The sequence below is a fragment of the Mustela nigripes genome, chromosome 6 (genome assembly GCF_022355385.1).
Source record: "Mustela nigripes isolate SB6536 chromosome 6, MUSNIG.SB6536, whole genome shotgun sequence".
NCBI lineage: Eukaryota > Metazoa > Chordata > Mammalia > Carnivora > Mustelidae > Mustela > Mustela nigripes.
Window position 1 is genome coordinate 19,588,086 of NC_081562.1, and position 21,729 is coordinate 19,609,814.

Genomic DNA, 21,729 nt, shown 5'->3' on the forward strand with positions numbered 1-21,729 from the left:
GCTATTGCTTGGGAGTGAAAGAAGTTATGGTGGATGTGTACTTAAATGCAATGTTTTTTCCTTTTCTGACTTGAGTCATCCAGTGCCCCAAGCCACACTGAATGACCCCTCTGGGAGTGTCTAACAGTCTTGCTGCCTCTCTGGTATTTTGTTCCTAGTAATCTACTCCAGATAGAAGAAAAATATCCAGCTAGGCCATAGATTGCTCAGGCCAGTGCATTTGGGGACAGAGAGAGATCATCAGGTGACATTAAGAGGGTGATGACAGACCTCAGAATCAGGAGAACTGGTTGTTCCATTAGGTGGTTTCTCTCATCCATTCAAAGTTATCAAAGTCTAATTATAATGGATTTTATAAATATCTACATGTAGCAACCACCTGAATCTTTGGTATAAGGATGGCCTGGCTAAAATAGGAAATAAAACAAATGTAGAGTTCAATCTACAATCAGTTAATATCATAAAAGAGTTGGTAAGAAGACTGGCATTATTATTCCTGATCCTATTCCTATTCCCAGGAAAAAGAGGCCAAACTTGTATTTCTAGAATTCTTTTCTAGGGAACTTGAGTGAGGAAGGTGAAGGAGGGTCAGACATGGAGTTTGGTGAGTGAGGAGAGAGGAGAGTTTGGGGTGCAGTGGGAGAGATGTTAGATGGGATACAGAGAAGGAATCAAAGATGGTTGAGGCAGACTGACCCTAACTTTAATAGCTCATATACATAAATATTTATATAAGCTATAAATCAAGCTAACAGATGGTTAATAAACTAGTAGTATCTTCCAGTCTTCCTGAGCTGAATCCATAATGACTTAGAAGGCCAGGTTTGAATTGTAGAGTTATTGGATTCTTCAGCGATACTTGCCAAAATATTGTGACCCACTGCCAGTCTCTGGGCTCCTTGCTTTTTACATCCTAGCTCCTTCCTGTGTCACACCATGAGGGTTCCCAGGCACACATGTACAGATGTCCCAACCTCAAGCATAAGCTCTGGTCACATCTCTCACACCCCAACCTCCTGGCAAACGGGTTTCTCTAAACCAACTCTTGGACATCAGTGTGCATATATTGGTGATAGCTTTCTTGCTTAGGGGTTTGAACTCAGGGAAAATGACCAGAAAGGCCATAAAAGTGAGCTTGGGTTCAGTCTATAAGATGGAGGTGTGGGAGGGGTTCCAAGTAGGCACATCCCCTTGGCTTCATGGCTCTCCTGCACTGTGAAGGGAGATACAGGTAGAGGAAGGCCAGACTGAGGCACTTGAAAGTAAAAGGGTCCCTCTTGCCCAGCTCCAATGCTAGTACTAAATGGTAGAACCATCCAGTATTCCCACAAAGAACACCCTTAGAAGTAGCAGGTAAATAGCCAAGCTATGACTTTGGAGGTTGAAAGACCCCAGGTCCACACTTGTCCAGGTAGTTACAGTCACTTGTCTTTGAGTGGACTGTAGTGGGCTATACACAGACAGACATTTCTGTAGTCATCAGTGTGGACTGAAATGGGGAGACTTTCCTTCTCTCCATTTTCTAGGCACAGAACTGACCTAGGACCCGAGGTAGGGTCTCCAAACAGGACAGAGAGAACTTCTCAATCTCCCTGGCTAGTGGAGAGCTCGTATTTTAATTTGATTTAGAAAAATAAAGTCACATGGCATGTCTCGTGCTTCATCCTAGTGTGATACATACATGGATAGTAACAAAACACAAGCCACATTATCCAACTTCTAAATCCTTACGGTGCTCTCTTATACCTGCTGTCTGCCCTTTTTATGTTTCCCTTTGTTTACTAGTCTTCTGCTTTATAAACTCCTTGAAGATACGAAGATGCTTATTCATAGTTGGGTTCTAGCCAAATCCACCACCATGCTATCCACACATCAGATATTCAGTAACTCATTTGTTGAGCTGAATAGAATGTTTCAGAATTATTAAAAATGAGTGCCTAAGGACATATTACCTCATTCCAATGTTTCTTGGAATGAGTGTTTTTTTTTTAAATTTCTGTATTAATTTAGGTGAAGCATTCATTAAGCTTTCTTTTAAAGTAAGTAAATAAGCATGATCCTTTAAAATATTTTGTAAATGTTTAGTTTCCAGAAAGAATATAATTTGACATATAATTTTTCTTAAAAAAAGTGTAATTCAAACAAAATCAGGACAAAGTTGTAGGAAAGTTAATAGCAATGACAGTTTCTGACATTTTTTGCTTTTTGTAGTTTCAAAATAGACTTTTTCCTCCTTTTTGGAACTTTGTGGTACAAGAGCACCCTTAATAAGAGAAGAGAGCATACGTAGAAAAATAACATTGTCTAGTACAAAATATTTTTGAGAGCATAAGTCATGACTGGAGAACCAGGGTTTTGTAGGGATACTTTACAGTCACTTTTAGGCAATGTTTACATAAAGCCTAACAAACTTGACCCTTACTTGGCAAAATCAGTCCCTGAGGGTTTGAATTAAGCAACCAACTCAGTTGCTGGGGTTCTGGGGTTCTGACCCAGCCGCCATACTGATTGATTTTGCCAGTCATTTATTGGGTGTGCACACAGAGATATGATCTTCTTGACTTTATAGATACACCAGCCTTCTTTTACATAAAATAATGTGCAATAATTTTCTGATTAAAATGGATATTTACATTGCGGTCGCACACATTACTGTTTCACAATTATTGAGCATATGGGATGATAGCTAATACTCTTAACAACCAGTAAGCCAAGATCACCAACCCACCAGAACAGAAGAGGCCAGAGTTTGGACAAGAACACGAGTTTTCCCTTGCTGGTTCCTAAGGTACTACAACTACCTAGATCATCCATTCCTTTCCTTGATGAAACCCTCATCAACCCAGGAGCATGACCACCACAACTTCCCAGGCCTAATCTGGAAAGGAAGCAGAGCAGATATCTTAAAATGCTGTCCCAGAATGCTATGGGCCCATCTGCAGGTCACAATGTATTTAACTCCTAGCACAAAAGACCAAAAGGAAGAAATGGGGGGAGGTGAGGGAATAAACAATAGCCGTGAAGTGACCTACTCACACTGCATTCCATTCCCTGAACAGAAACTTTCTCTAGGAAGTCAGAAAGAGTGACAGGAAGGCACCAAGAAGATGATGAGCTCCTATAGCTGTTTCTCAACTTCCATATTTTGACGGTCTCCATCAGTTGGAAAGGATGCCATTAGCAAACTCTAAATCTGTAATTTCTCTGTAGTCTGCAGTAGCTCTCTGTCACCATAACTAGCTGTTTGGCAGGAGCCCTGATGCACTCAGCCAGGAGGCCCCACCAGAAACCAATGAAGGTCAGGCCCAAGTTGGGTAGCACCCCAGCTTCCACTCTTTTGTCCTGAGTTCTGTCTGAGCACATAATCCCAGACACATAAATGAGCACTCTGTCACCTCATCATAAACACTTCAAATTTATTGTACCATTTATTGAATATATTTTCCCTTCCATTGAGAAAACTCACCTGAAAGACTTTATGAAGTCTTGCAGTGAATTCAAATGGGAAAGAGGGTACAGATCCACTGGTGTTAAGCAGGATTGTGTGAAATAAACAGCCTTGTTTTGCTTAGAAAAATCTCCTCGATCAAGAAAAGAGAGGGTTTTCAGAATCTGTGCTGTATTGTACGATATATGTCTGTGAGCTTTTTAAAAAATATTATTTATTTATTTGAGAGTGAGAGCAAGAGCCAGAGAGAGAGAGAGAGAGAGAATAAGAGAGAGGGAGCATGAAAGCAGAGAGGGTCAGAGGGAGAAGGAGACTCCCCACTGAGCAGGGAGCCCAACATGGGGCTCCATCCCAGGACTCCAGGATCATGACCTGAGTTGAAGGCAGTCGCTTAACCAACTGAGCCACCCAGACACCCCATACAATGTGTTTTTATTCTGTAAAAAATAAAGCATTTACAGCCTACAATTTTAAACTAAAATGACTGCTTTTGCTAATTGTATAGCTTGCTTTTTTTGGTAAAGTACAGTGACCAAGCACAGGCAATAATGACCAAAAATCTGACTTCAAATGAAATTTTGTATGCAATTTTTAATTAAGCAATCCGTGCAAACATTTTTTTCTTCAATATCAGGAGGAAAGAAAACGACCACACTTGAGTGCCTGGTAGAAAAACAGAAAATGCTTTCTCATTGCAACCAGATTTCAAAGCAGTGGCGTGTAGGGAGGCAGGGCCCATGCCCTTAGTATTCCTCGGGATTGCTTGATTGCAAGTCTCGCAAATATGAATCAATTATGTTAGGAGGCACACCTTGCAAGAGGAGCCTGCAGAAGGAAAGGCCACCTAGAGAGGACAGAGAGGAAAAGGCAAAGTCAAAACCATCTACATGAAAGATTACTTAACTACTACTTCCTGACTAGCTGCTTAGAAATGTGACTAATTATGTTCCAGTTAGTTACAAAGATTCATTCAGCCCCTACTTGGAAGTCTTCTGGGTTTAGTACATTTAAAATTTAAAGCACTTGGCAACTAGAAGGGAAAGTAAGTTCCCAGCAGACCCACAGCAGTTTTTTGTTCCCTGCTATTATTCAATCTTAGTTGGAATTCCTGACTGGTTGGAAAGTATCTATTACTCTTGGAGAGGTTTTAGGATTCTTCTACAGATGATTTAAGCCTTCTGACTGAATGGCAGATAAATGCAAGCCACGTTATGAATCAGTGGAAAGATCTGTTTCCTGTTTGTTGTTAATGTTCTTTTTTTTTCTTTTTTAAAGATTTTATTTATTTTAGAGCATGGGCAGGGGAAGGGGGCAGAGGGAGAAGGAGAGAATCTCAAGCAGACTCTGTGCTGAGCGCGGAGTTGGATGTGGGGATGTATCTCATGACCCTGAGATCATGACCTGAGCAGAAATCAAGAGTCAGATACCTAACTGACTGAGCCATCCAGCTGCCCTTGTTAATATTTTTTTTTTAGTTAAGTACAAAGAATTCCTAGTCAAGCACATTGGAGAAGAAAAAAGGGACCACTCCTCTAACTTTGGCTATTTATATCCTGTCAAACGTGCAAAAACTGGGAAGATTTTGTTAAAAAGAGTAAAATCCATCCAATACCTTCTGAAGGTGAAACACCTACTAATATTTCAAACTTACCTTCCAGGTTTCTCAATTACATTAAAAAAAAAAATTATCCCTCACAAGAGAACCCATGAAACCATAAAAATTCTTGGTCCTTTAAGGAAGTGCTTTACTACTTACTAATAAATTCACGTCCAGGCAAAAACAGCATGCCATTTGAACATTCTTAAAACTTATTTAATGCAAATTTGGGAAAGTCATTCTCCTTTTTTAAAAAAAAAATTCAAATCACATATTTATAGAAATGATGCCACTTATGTACATGTCCATTCCTTGATGCAAAGCGTTCAGAATGCTTGGGTATCATTTTCATCTACATTAAATGCTTTAATTCATGCTCTACTTCATTAGGCAACTTGCTCCATGTCAACAGGAGATTGTTGTGATGAATAAGTACTAGCTGTTAATTTCAAGATACTTAAATACAAATTAAAACTACAAAGTTAGAGATTTTAAAAAGTCTATTTTCATTGGATTACATAATGAAAATCATGCCATACTCTACAGGCTTTGTATGGCTTATGATAGTCATAAGCTTCATATGCCAAAACCATATGAAAGCTTACCTTAGATGGTAATATACATTCAAAAATCCTTACTGTGCTACGACTAAGGGAAAGAGAGAGAAAGAGAGAGAGAGAGTTGTAAGCATTAATAAAGTTCTAAAAACAAAGTTGAGTGCTTGTTGGATGAAATTATAGTCACAATTATGATGAGGTGATTTCATTAATCCTTAGTCATGTGAAAGATGGAGGGAAATAGAAGCGCGTGGAATGAAGGGCAGGGATCCAGTCACTTCAAAAGGATCATTAATATGTAAAACACTTATTAATATGCACAACCACTTTGCCTGAACAGGTGACAAAGCCAATCTGATTGTACACTGAATATTTATGCTAAGAGCTTCCAAACCATTAGCTTAAAAAAAAAAAAAACCTACAACATATATATATTGTGTTTTTCAACAAAAGAAAAACAGAGACAATAGACAAAGCATTAGTGCACATATATATATGTTGAAATTCTACAAGGCAAAATTATCAAGTAGGTATATTAGACTAGCGTATCTGTAATATTCTGAACTGGTTATATATGATCTAAATAAACACAAGGCTTAAACAAACTTAGACTAGAAAGTGACTCTATGTTTAATCTACCAAACCTTAAAGAAAGAGCCCTAATTCTGTCATCTTTTGTAAGCTGACATTTTCTCTAGGAATTGTAAACTCGGGCATCTAATTATTTACATCATTAGAGTTTACATCAGTTTGCTTACCCAGGCCCAAAAAACTTAACTCGTTCTTCCAAATGGGAGTGTATTATACATACAGGATAGGACTCATTTACTGCTTAATACACTTAGTAATAGGGCCTGGAATTTTCTTTCAAGTTCATAAATATATAAAATAATTCTAATCCTATGAAAATATCCAAAGTGCCCAAAAGATAGATGGGTAAGTTGGTACTGGTAAGCTACTGGTAAGTTTTTCATCAGAAATCTTAACTACGAAAGTTTCTAAATATTGGATCCAAAAATTTCCAAATTTCTTGTGTCCTCTCTCCAAAAAAAATGTCCAGAACTCTTTTCTACCACTTAACAATTTAAAAACGTTAGTCTTCTGAACTTAACATGAATCCAAGGAAACTATCTTAAAGGAAGGTCGTATTTCTCTACATTCAAAAAATGAAAATATTAAAGAACTGACACTGAGTCCCAAGTTTTAATCATCTGATGTCTACCATGAGGTCATTTTCAAATGTAGCTTTCTGGCTTTATTTATGGAGATGTGTGGTATGGTACTTAGTTTCCTGACAAAACACAGTGCCTACATTAATCAATATCCTTGAATAATTTGGCCTTCCTGTTCATGGCATAAACACCGTATGCCATGAGCTGCTAAGAAATACAATGAAAAGCAAATGAGAAAGTCAAGCTTTACATGCAAAGTGCGATTTCATGTAAGAGGAATGGAACAGAAAGTAGAAATATCCAGTGGGATATGAACTTTTAAAACCTGTTGCTGCCCCTCCAGGAAGACTGGTTGTCCAGGGGTATTTACTCCTTGATATATCACTGTAGAATTAGAATATTTGTACCAGTATTTATTTATTCTCAGTTGATATTCTTACCTTTTTTTTTTCTCAGATTAACTTGATTCAAATCACCTATTATCAGATAACAATCTGATGATCAACAATCTTGGCTTTACTCGTAGGACCAAAAGTGTTGACCAACACAGCACAGTTGATACTTTATCATGAACTTTCATACAAGGTACATTACTTGTATTATTAAATGCAATCCCTATACAACTTACTATACAATTATTATAAAGGATATATCATCCATATGTACAATATTATTTGTTACTACGGAGGACTCCAAATGGTAAACCATTTGTGAAATAATCATTTTATATCAATAGCAACATGTGTTTATTTTCAAAGCATGCAGACCTGGTACTGGGCTTTTTTTGTTGTTGTTCTTTATTGAATATTGAGACGTAAGTACCAACAATACCTTGAAAATAATAAGGCTAGGAGTTGAGAAACCAGATATATCTGCAACTGTTAACTGCATTTAGAGCTAGTAAACAGCTAAAATAATATTTAAACTTGTAAACACTATCTCAATAGTCACATTTGACATTTTCTAAGAATATTATTGTTTTATATTTGAGAGAAAAAATAAAAAAATTTCCTCTTGTTCAGTCATGAATCTACCATACTGTATTACTTGAGGATGGACAGAAATCATAGCAGAAAGAAAACAGTTTTTTGTTATAAAAATTTTTTTTCAACAAATAACTTTTTATACTTATACTAGACTAAGGACTAAAACCTCTTTCTTACATTATTATCTTAAGTATTTACTATTTTTTCTAAATAGATATTTACAAAGTTATCTTTCTGATTTTTGGATCATAATTTCATTACAGAGAGGTATAAAAAAATAAAGATTTTGGTTATCATAAAACAATAAAATATAAACAAGAAAATATAACAAGAAAAAGAAAAAAGACATTTGGATCATGTCACCCATTATCTCATAACAGGGACTCTGACATCTGTAGGAGTTCTCATGGTATCCCAAAATAGGTTTTGATTGTCAAGAAAAAACTTCAGTATAAAAATTAAACTCAATTACTACAAAAACTCATTAAGATGACAGGTTGTTCTGAGACTTTTCTACCAATTAATCCTTACATGTTTTCTTGGTTTACATTAGTTGCAAAACTTCTATAAACTAGTATAAATGCATACCTATAAATGGAAATTCTCTAATGTGATTTTTAAAGGCAACTGATTATAATATGGTTATGCTATATTCTATATGTGCAATAGTAAACACTAAATTAGCAAACTTACCCATATATATATTAAAGGTTTCACAAAATAGTAAACTAATTAAAAATAGTACAAAGCCTTTAATTGTAGTTTCATTAGATGGGTTTTTACACTAGACTTTTTTTCTAATATAGGTTATATCACCAAAGTCATATCTCACTAACTTTATTCACTCCCACTCTACCATACACATACTACCATTCCACTGAAATTAATATTCCTTTAGTTAATAAGAACTACAAGAGATGAAAATAAGTCTACTCAAATAAATCAGAGTGAGTGCAGTATGGAATAATGTCTTCTCTCCCAGAATTCTCTTTCCTCGTCCCCTGCCACCCCTAGACATTTTAGCAAACAATTTGGATTTTGCAGTAAGGGCAATAATCAAATCATTTTCTTTCATTTTAGTCTATACATGAGATCTTCAAACTCATACCTTTCACCTCCAATTTGCATTCGATCTCCACAGTCCCAAGGTCATTGACTGCTTTGCAGCAGTAAGTGCCTCCATCATAGGGGCTGGGCTTGCGAATCTCCAGAGTACAGACCCCTTGGTTGCTGAACATCCTGTACCTTGGGTCATCCACAATAGCAACTTTGTTTTTCATCCAGGTTATTTTGGGCTGAAGATTGAAGTAAGTAAATAGGTCAGAACATATCAGTACCTACTGTAATAAGAGACCATTAAAACAGGGGACCAGATTTTAAAGAATAGCTTAGAAAGAAAGTACATCTAAGAAGAATCCACATCTGCTTGAGCATTGTTTCTCTCAAATGAAATTCTTCTTATTGCTTGGCAAGAAGATGTATGAGAAGTTCTGAAGAAGCAAGCCAGACTTGTTCAGAGGACCGCTCTGGGGCTCTCTTCCCAAATGCTTCTTCAGAAGCATTTCAATTTGAGCCACAGGTCCCTGAAGTCAGCTCGTCCTGAAGAATGTATACTGCTGGGCACTTTTCAGAGAATCCCCATAGGGTATCCTAACCATCTGATTTTCTTCACTTCCTTTTCCTGACATTCTTTTCTAATTCTTTATGTGCTGCTTATGCCTCCCCACCATTTTATCTCTCCTCAAACACCTCTACTGATCATCCAGTAGAATGGGTCCACTTCAGATAATGCAAGATCAGTAAGGACCAGTCAGTCACCCAGGAAGACGACTCTATTCTCCTGGGCCTCTGAATTATATTTGATACCCTTGACCCTCCTTCTCCCTTCCCATATTGTCTTCTCCTTCCTTTGGTAAATATGTACTCTTCATGTTCTCTCTTCCACCTTTTTTACGCTTTTGCCCTGTTCAGACCCTAGAGACTTCCTTCTCTGTCTCCTTCATACTATCACCTTCCTCCTTTCAAATGGGATGGTTCACTGAGGATTATACCTTGGACTTTGCCATTTCACTCACTACTGTCTTTCCTCAGTGGTATCCTTTCTAGAGCTTCAGCTCCAAGAGGTGGGAGGCTTCCAAATCAAGAGTCACAGTCCTGGCCTTTCTCCTAAGCTCTGGTGAACCGCCCCTCTCCCTCCTGGTCGTTCCCATTTGGATATATCCATGTTACTTCCAACTAAGCATGAATTCAGGATCTTCCTCTCATCCTCAGTCTACCTTCTTCCTTGACTTCTCTGTTCCTGCTCATGGTATAATGCAGGAAAAATGCCACTTTGCAATTTTTACAAATTCTAGGGCACTTTTCCCACAGTGCCACCTAGGAATAGATATCTCTATGAGCAGCATTCAATATTTCATTTTTTTTTCAAATACCAATAAGAAACCTTAAAACCTTTCTAAATCTCTTCAATCAGATGTGATTTCTTCTTTCTGGGTACTCTGTATCCTTATCCCAGCACATTTTAAATTCTGTCTTGCATTATAATATCATCATTATTTGCTTTAATCTGTTTCAGAGAATTTGATGAATTTACATTACCACCTAATTTTTCAGGTAAAATGATACTACGTTCATTTCCTTAACTTTCAGCTCTTTTAAGAATTAGTGTTTTTGTTTTTTCTTAGTAGGTATCCTTTAGTTAGTAAAGAAATATAAACAGATTTTATTACTATATTTAAATGGTGGATTTAATTAGCCACCAACACCATAATGCTGTACCTTCTTCCTATCCCAGAGAAAGACACAGTAACACTTGGAAAGTCAGTTTATATTATTACCCACAATAATACTGTGTCTAATATAAAAAAAGGGAATTTGAGACTAATTCTTAAATTTCACTAATGTGCAAAAAAAACCCAAAACAAAACAAAACAAAACAAAAAAAACACCCCAAACATAAGGTACCTTAGGATTTCCTCTCACACTGCAGTTCAGGGTAGCATTGTAACCAGCCACAGCATAGGTGTTAACCAAAGGCTGAGTAAACATGGGTGCCTCTGTGAAATCGAAATCTTCATACACTGGATTTTTGTAGATTTTACCTTAGAAACAATGAGGAATATACAAATTGGCCTGAGAATATATTATTCTTGGCATACTTTACTCATGATTAAAATTCCCCTGAGCTTAAAAAAAAAAAAAAAACATGTAAAAACGTGGGTGAATATCATACTACATTCATTCTGAAGGGTACAAAGAGATAGTCAATCCCACCTGGGACAGAAAGCCAGTGTGGTCCTCTGAGACTGAAAGAAATATTGAGAAGAATTTGGTGTCAGTATTTTGATCAACAGTGTGCTTTAATGTGAACGCAATGAGCAAGGGTTTTAAGGAGAGTGGCTAATTTGAAATAAATTCCGATGTCTATAACTTGAGCCATTTCTAGGCCCACAGCCCAGAAACTGGAATGAATTAAGCTTGCATTTAAAAAAAAATGCAATATTAAAAATTTAAATATTTTACTGATAAAATGAACATTTTGCTTGAATATTTTTACTGCAATTTAAAAATGTGTGTTTATCAGTTTCAGAATTCCCATTCATCACATCTCTTCTTCCAGGCCTTTCCATCTAGTCATGGAAAACTGAGGTTTCCAGATGTCTAGTTGTGATATGGTGATTTATAATAAGAAGTAGATATTTGGTCTTCTGGCCACATTTCTGGCACAGAGCTCCTAAAATCCTTAGAATTTCCTAAGTGAGGGGAGTTGTAAAGGGGTCTTTTTTACATTAATGAGGTGACCTTTGGACCCAAGGATGGGGATTAGTTGCCAGAGAAACCCAGCCCTGTGATTAGTGGGTTCAAACTCTCAGCCCCATCCCCAGAATCCCAGAGGCAGGAAAGGGGCTGGAGCTTGTGTTTAATCACAAAGACCAGTGATTTAATCAACCATGCCTATGTAGTGAAGACTCTCTTTAAAAAAAAAAAAAAAGGAAAATGCTTCTCACTCCCACAAACTGAAATGAGAACCCCCTTTAAACCAGTCTACTGCTAACTCACCATCCTTGGCAATCACAGCGCTCTCTTTAGTCATTGTTGCATCCTCACTGAGGCCACACATATTTTCAGCAAAGACCCGGAAATAATATTCATTTCCTATGACCAGTTCCGTAATGGTGGCATTGGTTCGGTGATAATGCTCAATGACAGTGAACCATTCCTATGGGGGAAAAAAGTTTGTTTGAGAAAAATCATCTAAAAATACACAACTATTCCTACGGTTGATCAGAATAAATAACAGGGATGTTTCATTAACTAAAAGAAAAATAGCACTGATTTTTATATTGAGAGTAATAATGACATACATTTAATTTGTTTATACTTTACAACAGACTTATACTTGACTATGTATAATTTAATCTTCATTTGCATATTAGATGCATAATCATAGATGTCAACTCCTACCTTTATATTTCCTTCGTAAGTATATAGTGTCTGTCACCTATCTCTTGCATAATGAAGTCTAATTATATAATATTGTAAGTTTCTTTTTTTTTTTTTTTAATTTGAGAGAGAGGGAGCATGAGAGGGGGAAGGGCAGAGGGAGAAGCAGACTCCCTGCTAAGCAGGGAGCCTGATGCAGGACTCCGTGCCAGGACTCCAGGACCACGACCTGAGCCGAAGGTAGTCTCTTAGCCAACTAAGCCACCCAGGTGCCCCTAATTAAAGAATTTTAATTTAAACTTACCTATTCTGAGGAAGAGATGACATTAAATCACTAGAGAAAAATTAATATCACCCAATAAATTTGCCTTCCAGGTCTTTGCTCAGATATTACCTCCTTCTTAATTGTTTCCCCTCCAACCACTCTAGGCTATCACCTTAACCTGGCGAGGCTTTTTTCTTTTTTTTAATAGAAACTGCTACTTTAAATTACATTATATATTTACTATTTTACTTGTTTAGTCTCTACCTCCTTCACTGAAATGAACACACCATCAAGGTAAAGACAGACTTTTCTTCTCACTCCTGTATCTCCAGGGCCTATTAGAATACCTGGCACATAATGGGTACTGTGCAAAAAATAATTGTTTATTGGATACTTGAACAAATGAATGAGAACCCAAACAAGTAATTTTCTTTTCAATTATTTTCTCATCATCCTGAGAAACATAGTGATCTCAAAGTTTATCTTGCAACCAGTAAAGAACCACCTTGCCGCATGTATGTTTAGTATCACTAATTGAGAAAATATATTTTATGACAGAAAGTTCATAAAGGAGAAGGATTTTTCTCAGAATTTTTAGGGGCCATCATTATTTCTGTATTTTTGGATATTTTTAAGACACCAGACAAATTTAGTTATGCCTTCCTTTATTCCCAAAGCACTTTATTCCAACATTTATTCCAACATTTGGTGTATTATTCTATCATGTGATACTGTGATGTCTTTCTTCTTGCCTAGATTATGAGTGATCTTTTCTTTTTTTTCCCAATCCAGCAGCTAGAACAGTGCTCAACACATAGTAAATAAATGAGTAAATTAATGTGTTGGCACACCCAATGAAAACAGTGTTTATGAAGTGATGAGTGACAATAGGAATTTAAGTGAAGAATAGCACCTGTAGCCACAGTGAGGCAATGGTGTGGTGATCTCCTGGGACTTACACTGGGCAGAGGGAGCATTGTTTGGCCTCTAGGTCTGTCCCTGCTGAAATGCAACAGACACACAGGAGTGCAGGGGTTAGGGATCAGCCCCTGTTGCCGGGTACAACTCAGGTACATGAAGCATTGGGAAAGTCCTGGTTCATCTGGAGTTGACTGAATATCTAAGAAGACAAACACTGAGCAAGTATGTTGGGGGTCGGGGAGAGGGCAGTGCTTGAAGGACCCTCTATAAGAACCACGGTACCCCTGGATTCACTGCCAGTATCTGGGCCAAGGTCCAAACAAGAGGCAAGGTCCAAACAAGGGCCAAACAAAACCTTCTCCCTTTCATAACTTAGGTCATAAAATTACAATCTGATGTGACTTCATAACTGAAGTTCTTACTGAGATCTACTGGTGTAGTTGCCGAATGACTTCCTATCTACATCATTGAGTATGATACTTTACTCTTCCTGTAAGAATGAAAAATGGCTCTATGCCATTGTGTGTCCAACAGTCATTTATTCATTCATTCACTTACAAGTAGGGCAGTAGTAGGGTGTAGTGGATGGATTCTGATGCAGGAACACCTAGACTTTAACATTTTTAAAAATCTGGTGATCTTGAGCAAGTCATTTATCCTTTCTGAGCCTCAGCTTCCTCAGCGATAAAATATAGCTAATACTAACTCATACTCTGACTTCTGAAACACACTAAGCTCCTCCCCTCTTCAGGACCTTTACACACACTGTTCCCTTTAGAATCCCTCTTTTCTAACTGATGTCTTTCTGTCCATGTTACGCAACATTTTATCTTATAAGGAGAAAGTGTTGCACCGATTAAATTTGAGTTAGAATCCAGAGTGAGTAAATATTTGGTGAACAAATGAATTAAGTTCCATTGAGCATTGTGCCAGCTGCTTTATATTGTTTTAGCCCCACAATAACCAAGCAAAGTTAAGTATTCATGTCGCTATTTTATAGATGAGGAAAATGGAGATCAAAGAAGTTAAGTGACTGTCCATGTACATGTGCTCTTAAGTGGCAATACTGGGATTCAAATCCAACTCTCTGTGACTCCTAAGGCTTTATCCTTTCCATGAGGCCACATTGTTTACCCATGCCCCCCACACATTCCTCACCATAGAGGACCTCATGCCCCACCTTCACCTCTGATAAAATGTGATTCTGTTGCTGCTGAACCAGAGAAAGCCAGACCTTACCATACTCTTCTTGTCAGCCTTCTGGATTGTGTACCCTGTGATGGCTGCATTTCCATCATCCTTTGGTGGTGTCCATGATAGAGCAACATTCTCTCCCCAGACATCCTCAATCTTCACCATTTGAGGTGGACCTGGACGGTCTATAAGATGAATTCATGGCATCACTGTAAGATCATTTTCCCTCTCAACTTCTGCAGTGGGTCCCTCCTTAACAGCACTTTTGCTTTCTGCTGACAAGTGAGGTCCAGAAGCAGATGCACCTCCTTCTGACATAACATCAGAAGGTCAATGGTAGCCTAACACTATGTCCCAATGCCTGCATCATCGTCATTCACCTCACTTCATGTCATCATGTAGGCATTTTATCATCTCACATCATCATCAGAAAAAGGGTAAGTATAGTACAATGAGATATTTTGTGAGAGAGACCACATTAACTTTTATTACAGTATATGGTTATACTTGATCTGTTTTATTACTAGTTATTGTTGTTAATCTCTTACTGTGCCTAATTTATAAATTGAACTTTATCACAGGTATGGGTGTAGAAGACAAAGTATAGCATATATAGGGTTTGGTACTACCTGTGGTTTTAGACATCTGGGAACATGTCTCCATCGATAGAGGGGACCGCTGTACCTCATTACAGAAGGATATTTGAAATATCCATCCTTCCTTGCATTTCTACCCACATTTCCTTCATCATTTTTTTTTAAAGATTTTATTTATTCATCTGACAGAGATCTCAAGTACGCAGAGAGGCAGGAAGAGAGAGAGTGGAGGAAGCTGGCTTCCCGCTGAGCAAAGAGCCCGATGTGGGGCTCGATCCCAGGACCCTGGAATCATGACCTGAGCTGAAGGCAGAGGCTTTAACCACTGAGACACCCAGGCGCCCCTCCCTTCATCATTCTTAAACATCAGAGTAATGAAATGCACTCCAGCTAAGCTTCTCTAAAAACTCTTGACTTTCATCTTCATGGAAAGAAATGGATTTTGAAAAGAAAATTTAAATGAAACTTCATTAGTCATCCCTCCAAGGACAGGCTACTGGCCATGAAGCACAAGGCTACCCTGCCTAATGGGAAATGTGAGCTGACTTGGGACTCCAAATCATAACAGCCCATTTGGGCCAAGCATCTCTGGTATTTGGTGAGAGGCTCAGAGGCAGGCCACAGCCTGTGAGTGGGTTCCTCTGTTATACCCAAAAGATACCTTTAATGGGCATGAGGAAAACTTGTTTTATCTCTCTGCCAACATAAATTTGGAATTAGTAAAATAATTAGAATGAAAATCATTATTCGTTGAGCACTTTGAGTGTGCAATCAATGGCCCAAACACTATAACTACCTGATAAAGTACCTACATGGCAAAGTAGAAAAGAAAATTTCTTTTGTATGTTTCAGAGGGCATCCCTCTTCCAGACCCTCCCACGCAGGCTCCCGTTACAATGGAGCCCAGTCAGATCCAAGGGCACAGGGCAGCCTCAACACTCTTCTCAACTTAACAAAAAATCAAGAAAGTTTAGCTGGTAGGAAGAGAGTACTTAATTTAAAGGGCATGAACTTTTATCCAATCTGCCACAGGAAGTTGCTCCTTTGGTGAGAAAGCCCCTAGTTTCATCAAATTTGCTGAAATATGATAATAAAAATGACTGGAAACAAGTCTTCTATAGCACTGCTCTTAAATGTATTTCTTGACATGGCAAAAATGATAGCAAGTGAGAAGGGTCCATCTGTTAGACATCCTCCATCTATTCCCTTAACTCTAGACAGGAGAACTACACTTATTTATTATTTGGACAAATGAGTGAGTATCTAGCCTTACAGGATCAACCAATTTAGTGTTTAACTATTTAGGTATATCTTCCTTACACTTAATAAAAACTTTTCATTCTCCATTAAAACTTTATTATTAGCAAATTTTAGGTGTAGTAGGAAACATGTAAATTGTGTCTAGAATCTACTATAGTCATAAAAAAATGCAAGAATTCAAAACAGAAAATATTTTGTCACCAAGGAGATGAGAAACAGAATAAGAGAGAAGTGGATTATGAAGCAGTACACATGTTTCATACTAAAAGTATGTGCATTAATTTTCTTTAACATGTATGCCCTAAGTCTCCAATGATTAGTATTTTCAGTCAGTAAAAAATTATTTTGAAGTACTAATGTTACCAATTTACCTATATTTTCTAATTCTAGAAAAAGAATTTAATAAAAATTCTTACTTTTGCCTTAATGACAAGACCAAATACTGCTTCGACAGAACATTCTACTTCTTTCTTTCAAACCTACCAACGATCTGTATATCGATTGATGCAGTTTCTTCGTATTTGTCCACCTTGACTTGCATATCATATTTCCCAGAGTGGCTCCTCTCTGCTTTTCTGATAAATATGATTGTATCAGTCTCAGAGTTACGAATGTTTATTTGATTCTTATCAATTTCTGCACCATCCTTCTTCCAAGTTACTTCTGGTCTTGGTTTTCCCTAAAAAGACAGAAAAAGTAGAGGGGGAGGGAAATCAGATGGTCTCAAGACTTTTTTTTTCAGCGTTACAAAAAATGACAGTTGCTTACCCCATTCTAGGCAAAGTTGGAGATAGTCTGGTGGTTAGCAACTGTGGCAGAAACAGTGATACCCATATTGCCTATTGTCTGCATTCTTTGTGCAAGCACTACACTAGGTACATGATGTTTAATATTTCCTTTAATCTTCACAGCAAGATAATAAGTATCATTATCCTCACTTTTTGGATAAAGGACTTGCATCTTCCTTGGCTTTCCTTCTGATTTCACAAACTGCATGTAGAAGGCAACTGCCTCTTCTAAGCTATAACTCCAAGTGCAATAAGGGAGGCCCAAATGGCTCTCCTCTAGCTTGCTTGTCATGGGATCCTGGGTTTGAATGAGCTCTGTGTGTATTCAAATGTGTGCAGAAACCTAAATTCTAATTCAAGAGCCATGCTTTCTGAGAGAAGAGCCACAAGCTACACATGGCTATTTAAACTAAAGCTAATTAAAATTAAGGAAAATGAGGGACACCTGGTGGCTCAGTGGGTTAAGCCTCTGCCTTCGGCTTAGGTCATGATCTCAGGGTACTGGGATCGAGTCCCACATCGGGCTCCCTGCTCGACAGAGAGCCTGTCTCTCTGCCTACTTGAGATCTCTGTCTGTCAAATAAATAAACTCTTTAAAAAAAATTAAGGAAAATGAAAAATTAACCTTCCCAGTTGCACTAGTTTCAAGTACCACATTTCAAGTGCTCAATGGTCATATCTGGTTGGTGGCCACCACGTTGGACATTGATGCTACAAAACATTTCCATCATTGTAGAAAATTCTATTGAACAGTGCTGGCTAGAGGCATAAAAAGAGTCCATGGGGTGGTGGTGCAGTATGTGTGTGTGTGTGTGTGTGTGTACCAGACCAAAATTATTATTGTAGGTGAGGTCTGGTTAATCTTGTAAACAACAGATTCTTTTGCTGGAGCAATGATTTAACAATGTTTGCATCTTTCAGTTAGTGGCCTCTAGATTTCAACATTCAGTTATCCCTCTTCCTTTGGCTTGATTATGGGAAGTAAGTACATGTTGTTTTCCTGAATGTTATACCAAGAGCTTCACTTAAAATGAAGATTAGTTTTATCACAGATGTGCAGGGCCAGAAGCTTTAAGCTTTTCTTATTTGGGCATCTCCTTGCTATTTCCTCTCTGCCCAACCATAGTCCCTGAGCTTCAGACCGGTCCAACCTAGGTATCATTCATCTCATGGAGAAGGAGTATCTATCAGTTTCATAGTTTTCTCATCAAGCACAGGATTGTTTACTCACTCTCCATATCTCTTGTGTTATTTATCTATTTTCCCCCTGAAGAAATCCTGAATCAGCATGAGTTTAAGTGCTAGAGTAACTTTCTACTTCTTAAACATCCCAGCACTGAAAAAAGAAAATAAATATCCCTGAGTTATTACCTGGAAAGGTATAACCAGATTGACAGCTTCACCAACTCTGCGGATATAAGTCTGCTTCAGGTGCCTTGGGATGCGAATCTTTGGAGGCTCTGAGTGAAAGTAGAATAGTATAATTTTGTGATCAGTAGGGTATACGGGAAATAGCCTTACAGAAGCACACTGGCATAATACTCACTGGGATATACTTGCGCTGATGTCTCTACAGGAAAATCTCAGATGTGCCATTACCAGATCATGTACAGTAACTTTAGTTCTAAACATTTTTTTTTCAGAGATGTTTGCATAGTTTGACTCAATAGAGATGTTTGCATAGTTTGACTCAACAGAATTTACCCTTGACCTCCTTGAATTTATGGTAACTTCCCTTTTTTACAGTCATTAGAAGTCTAAAACAATGTTAGAGAAAAACAGCAAATTTTCTCTTAGGACCTTTGATATATTTTTCATAGGTTCTAACAGCGAGAATATTCTCCAGTGAACATTCCACAAAAGATCTATAGGCACCACATTGGTTGGTAGGACTGCTCATTTTTTCTCACCAGAAAAAAACAAAACAAAACAAAACGAAACAAAAGAGTTTAAGCACGTAGCACTTGTTATTTGGGTAGTTCTGTTGCAAGTGGATACTAACTCTCTCCCTGTGTGGCTATAAGACACACAAGAGGTGGCTGTAGCCCACATGTACTGATGTTGGTTAATTAACCACCATAAAGTACTAGGATATGTTGTTGCAAACCCATCAGAAGCAGAGAGTCAAAAGCCTGTAGACTCACAAGGATGAAGCAGTTCTCATCATTTGAAGGCGTAGTATGTGACAGACACTGGACAAAATACTTTCCATGTGTATTTTCATGATTTCAAACTCAAGGACACCCTGTAGGATAGGTACTGTTTTACTTCGTGATAAAGAAACAGAGGGACCCTGGGTGGCTCAGTTGATTAAGTGACTGCTTTCGGCTTAGGTCATGATCCTGGAGTCCCGGGATTGAGTCCTGTATCAGCCTCCCAACTCCACGGGGACTCTGCTTCTCCCTCTGACTTTCACCCCTCTCGTGCTCTCTCTCACTCTCTCTCTCAAATAAATAAATAAAATTAAAAAAAAAAAAAAGGAAACAGGAGGATAAGAGGTTAGGTAACTTGCCCTTGGTGACACAGCCAGGATTGGAAGCTGAGTTAGCCTTAAGAGCCCATGCTCAGGAGTGTGGACTTCGGAGTCCAAGATCTGCGTTTGAGTCTTAGATCTAATATATAGGAATTCTGGTTTCAGACTTTTCTTCCATAAAATCAGCATGATGAATGCATCTAATTTGTATGACTCTTGGGAGGATTAAATAAGGTTATCCACGTAAAGCATTTAGCATAATAGTTGAGAATAATAAGTGCTCAATAAACTTTAGGAGATGATGATGATGATGGTGACAATGATGATGACTACTGAATGTTGGGGCTGGAAGAGAACTTGGAGATCCCCTAGCTCCCTAACTTTACAAATGAGGAAAAAAAAACTCAGCCAGATTCTGCAGTAAACTAAACAATCATCACAATAAAAGCTAACACATATGGAGAGCTTATTACGTGACAAGCATTCTATTAAGCAGCAACATGGATCCATGTATTTAATCCTCAGAGCCTCTTGATGGGTCAGGTGCTATTATTATCCCCGATTTGCAGATGAAGAAATTAAGGCTCCAGGAAGATCAAGTCTCTTGCCTGAGGTCACACGGCTAACACACGATGGAAACAGGATTCAACTTACATAGGCTGTCTCTAGAATCCACTAAGAAAATGTGCAAGCTTCATGTTTTCTTTCACCCAACCATTCATCCATCCATTCACCCAACCAACCACCCAAACATCTATCCCATAACTCACTTCTAAAAGGTTTCAGGCAGCCACAACATGAGTCTGTGGCAGAACATGGTCTAGAACCCAGATACCCAGGCCCCCGTCCAGTGTTCTTTCCCCTGAAGCGGCAACTCTCAGACATGTTGTCTCAGTATTCTATTATACTCTTAAACATTATTAAGGATCGCTCTCAAAAAAGCAATTTCTCAGCTTTTGTTTATGTGTGCCGTCTATATCAGTACTTGCCCTATTAGAAAGTAAAACAGGATATTTGAAATATTTAGTTATTCATGTAAAAATAAAAACATAAATAACATTTTAATGGCATTAGTTTCTATTTAAGCAAGTCTGCTTAATGTCTGACTTAATAGAGGAGATCTGCAATCTCCAACTTCTTCCTGCCTTCAATTTGACTTCAATATGTTCCATAAGTTGAAGTCATTTAGTGAAGAATATCTGGCTTCCCACAGACTGAAGAAATATTCTAATAAGCTTTTTAGACAATTTTGGATATTCCTTTTTGACTCTAAACTAAAACATGATAAATTATAATTTTTTTAAAGTTTTATTTATTTATTTGACAGAGAGATAGAAATCACAAGTAGGCAGAGAGGCAGGCAGAGAGAGGAGGAAGCAGGCTCCCCGCTGAGCAGAGAACCTGATGCGGGGCTCGATCCCAGGACTCTGAGATCATGACCTGAGCCGAAGACAGAGGCTTTAACCCACTGAACCATCCAGGCACCCCGATAAATTGTAATTTCTTAAAGGTGAGGGAAAATGTGGAATCTGAAACTATTTCAATTAACTTTTCACACTCTGTTACATTAAAATCCATTGGTCTAGCTTACATTTTTAATATACATTGTACTGATGCATGTTTTTAACATGTATTTGTCATTTGGGAAATATTGCTTCACCAAATTATGTAGAACTTCCAGATGCTGACACATTCCATTATTCAATATCAAAAAAATTACATCCATTAATATCACTGCCTATTTAATGAGAACAGTTATAAGTGTTGAGAGCAGTTAAGTCTATGGGGGTGGATATAAGTTTTCCAAAATTCTAATTTTTCCCTAAAAGCTTATTTTTTTTCACTGAAACGCTGACAACAAATACTGTAACTTGTTTTATTTGAAGTGATAGCCTCATCGCTTTCATTTTCTACAAAATACCTGCCAAATAGCCAGTCATTTCTTTTTCAAGTAAAAATAGAATTTTCTGAGAACGGTCACTAGCTCAGCCTCTCACTCAGTCACACAAGTGCTATTCTAGAGACAACC

General features: G+C 37.8%; 1 protein-coding gene across 1 annotated transcript in view; it reads right to left on the minus strand.

Annotated features, from left to right (window-relative positions):
* Nucleotides 1-4,072: 4,072 nt before the first annotated feature.
* The window catches only part of MYBPC1 (myosin binding protein C1), a gene marked incomplete at its 5' end in the record, with an annotated part of 60,615 nt that continues 42,958 nt past the window's right edge, over nt 4,073-21,729 (minus strand). Inside the window, 7 exons of the mRNA XM_059404642.1 lie at nt 4,073-4,292; nt 8,869-9,055; nt 10,725-10,861; nt 11,820-11,979; nt 14,629-14,768; nt 16,923-17,118; nt 18,599-18,687. Of these exons, the coding sequence (XP_059260625.1) occupies nt 4,192-4,292; nt 8,869-9,055; nt 10,725-10,861; nt 11,820-11,979; nt 14,629-14,768; nt 16,923-17,118; nt 18,599-18,687 (1,010 nt within the window). The remainder of the gene's footprint in view (nt 4,293-8,868; nt 9,056-10,724; nt 10,862-11,819; nt 11,980-14,628; nt 14,769-16,922; nt 17,119-18,598; nt 18,688-21,729) is intronic.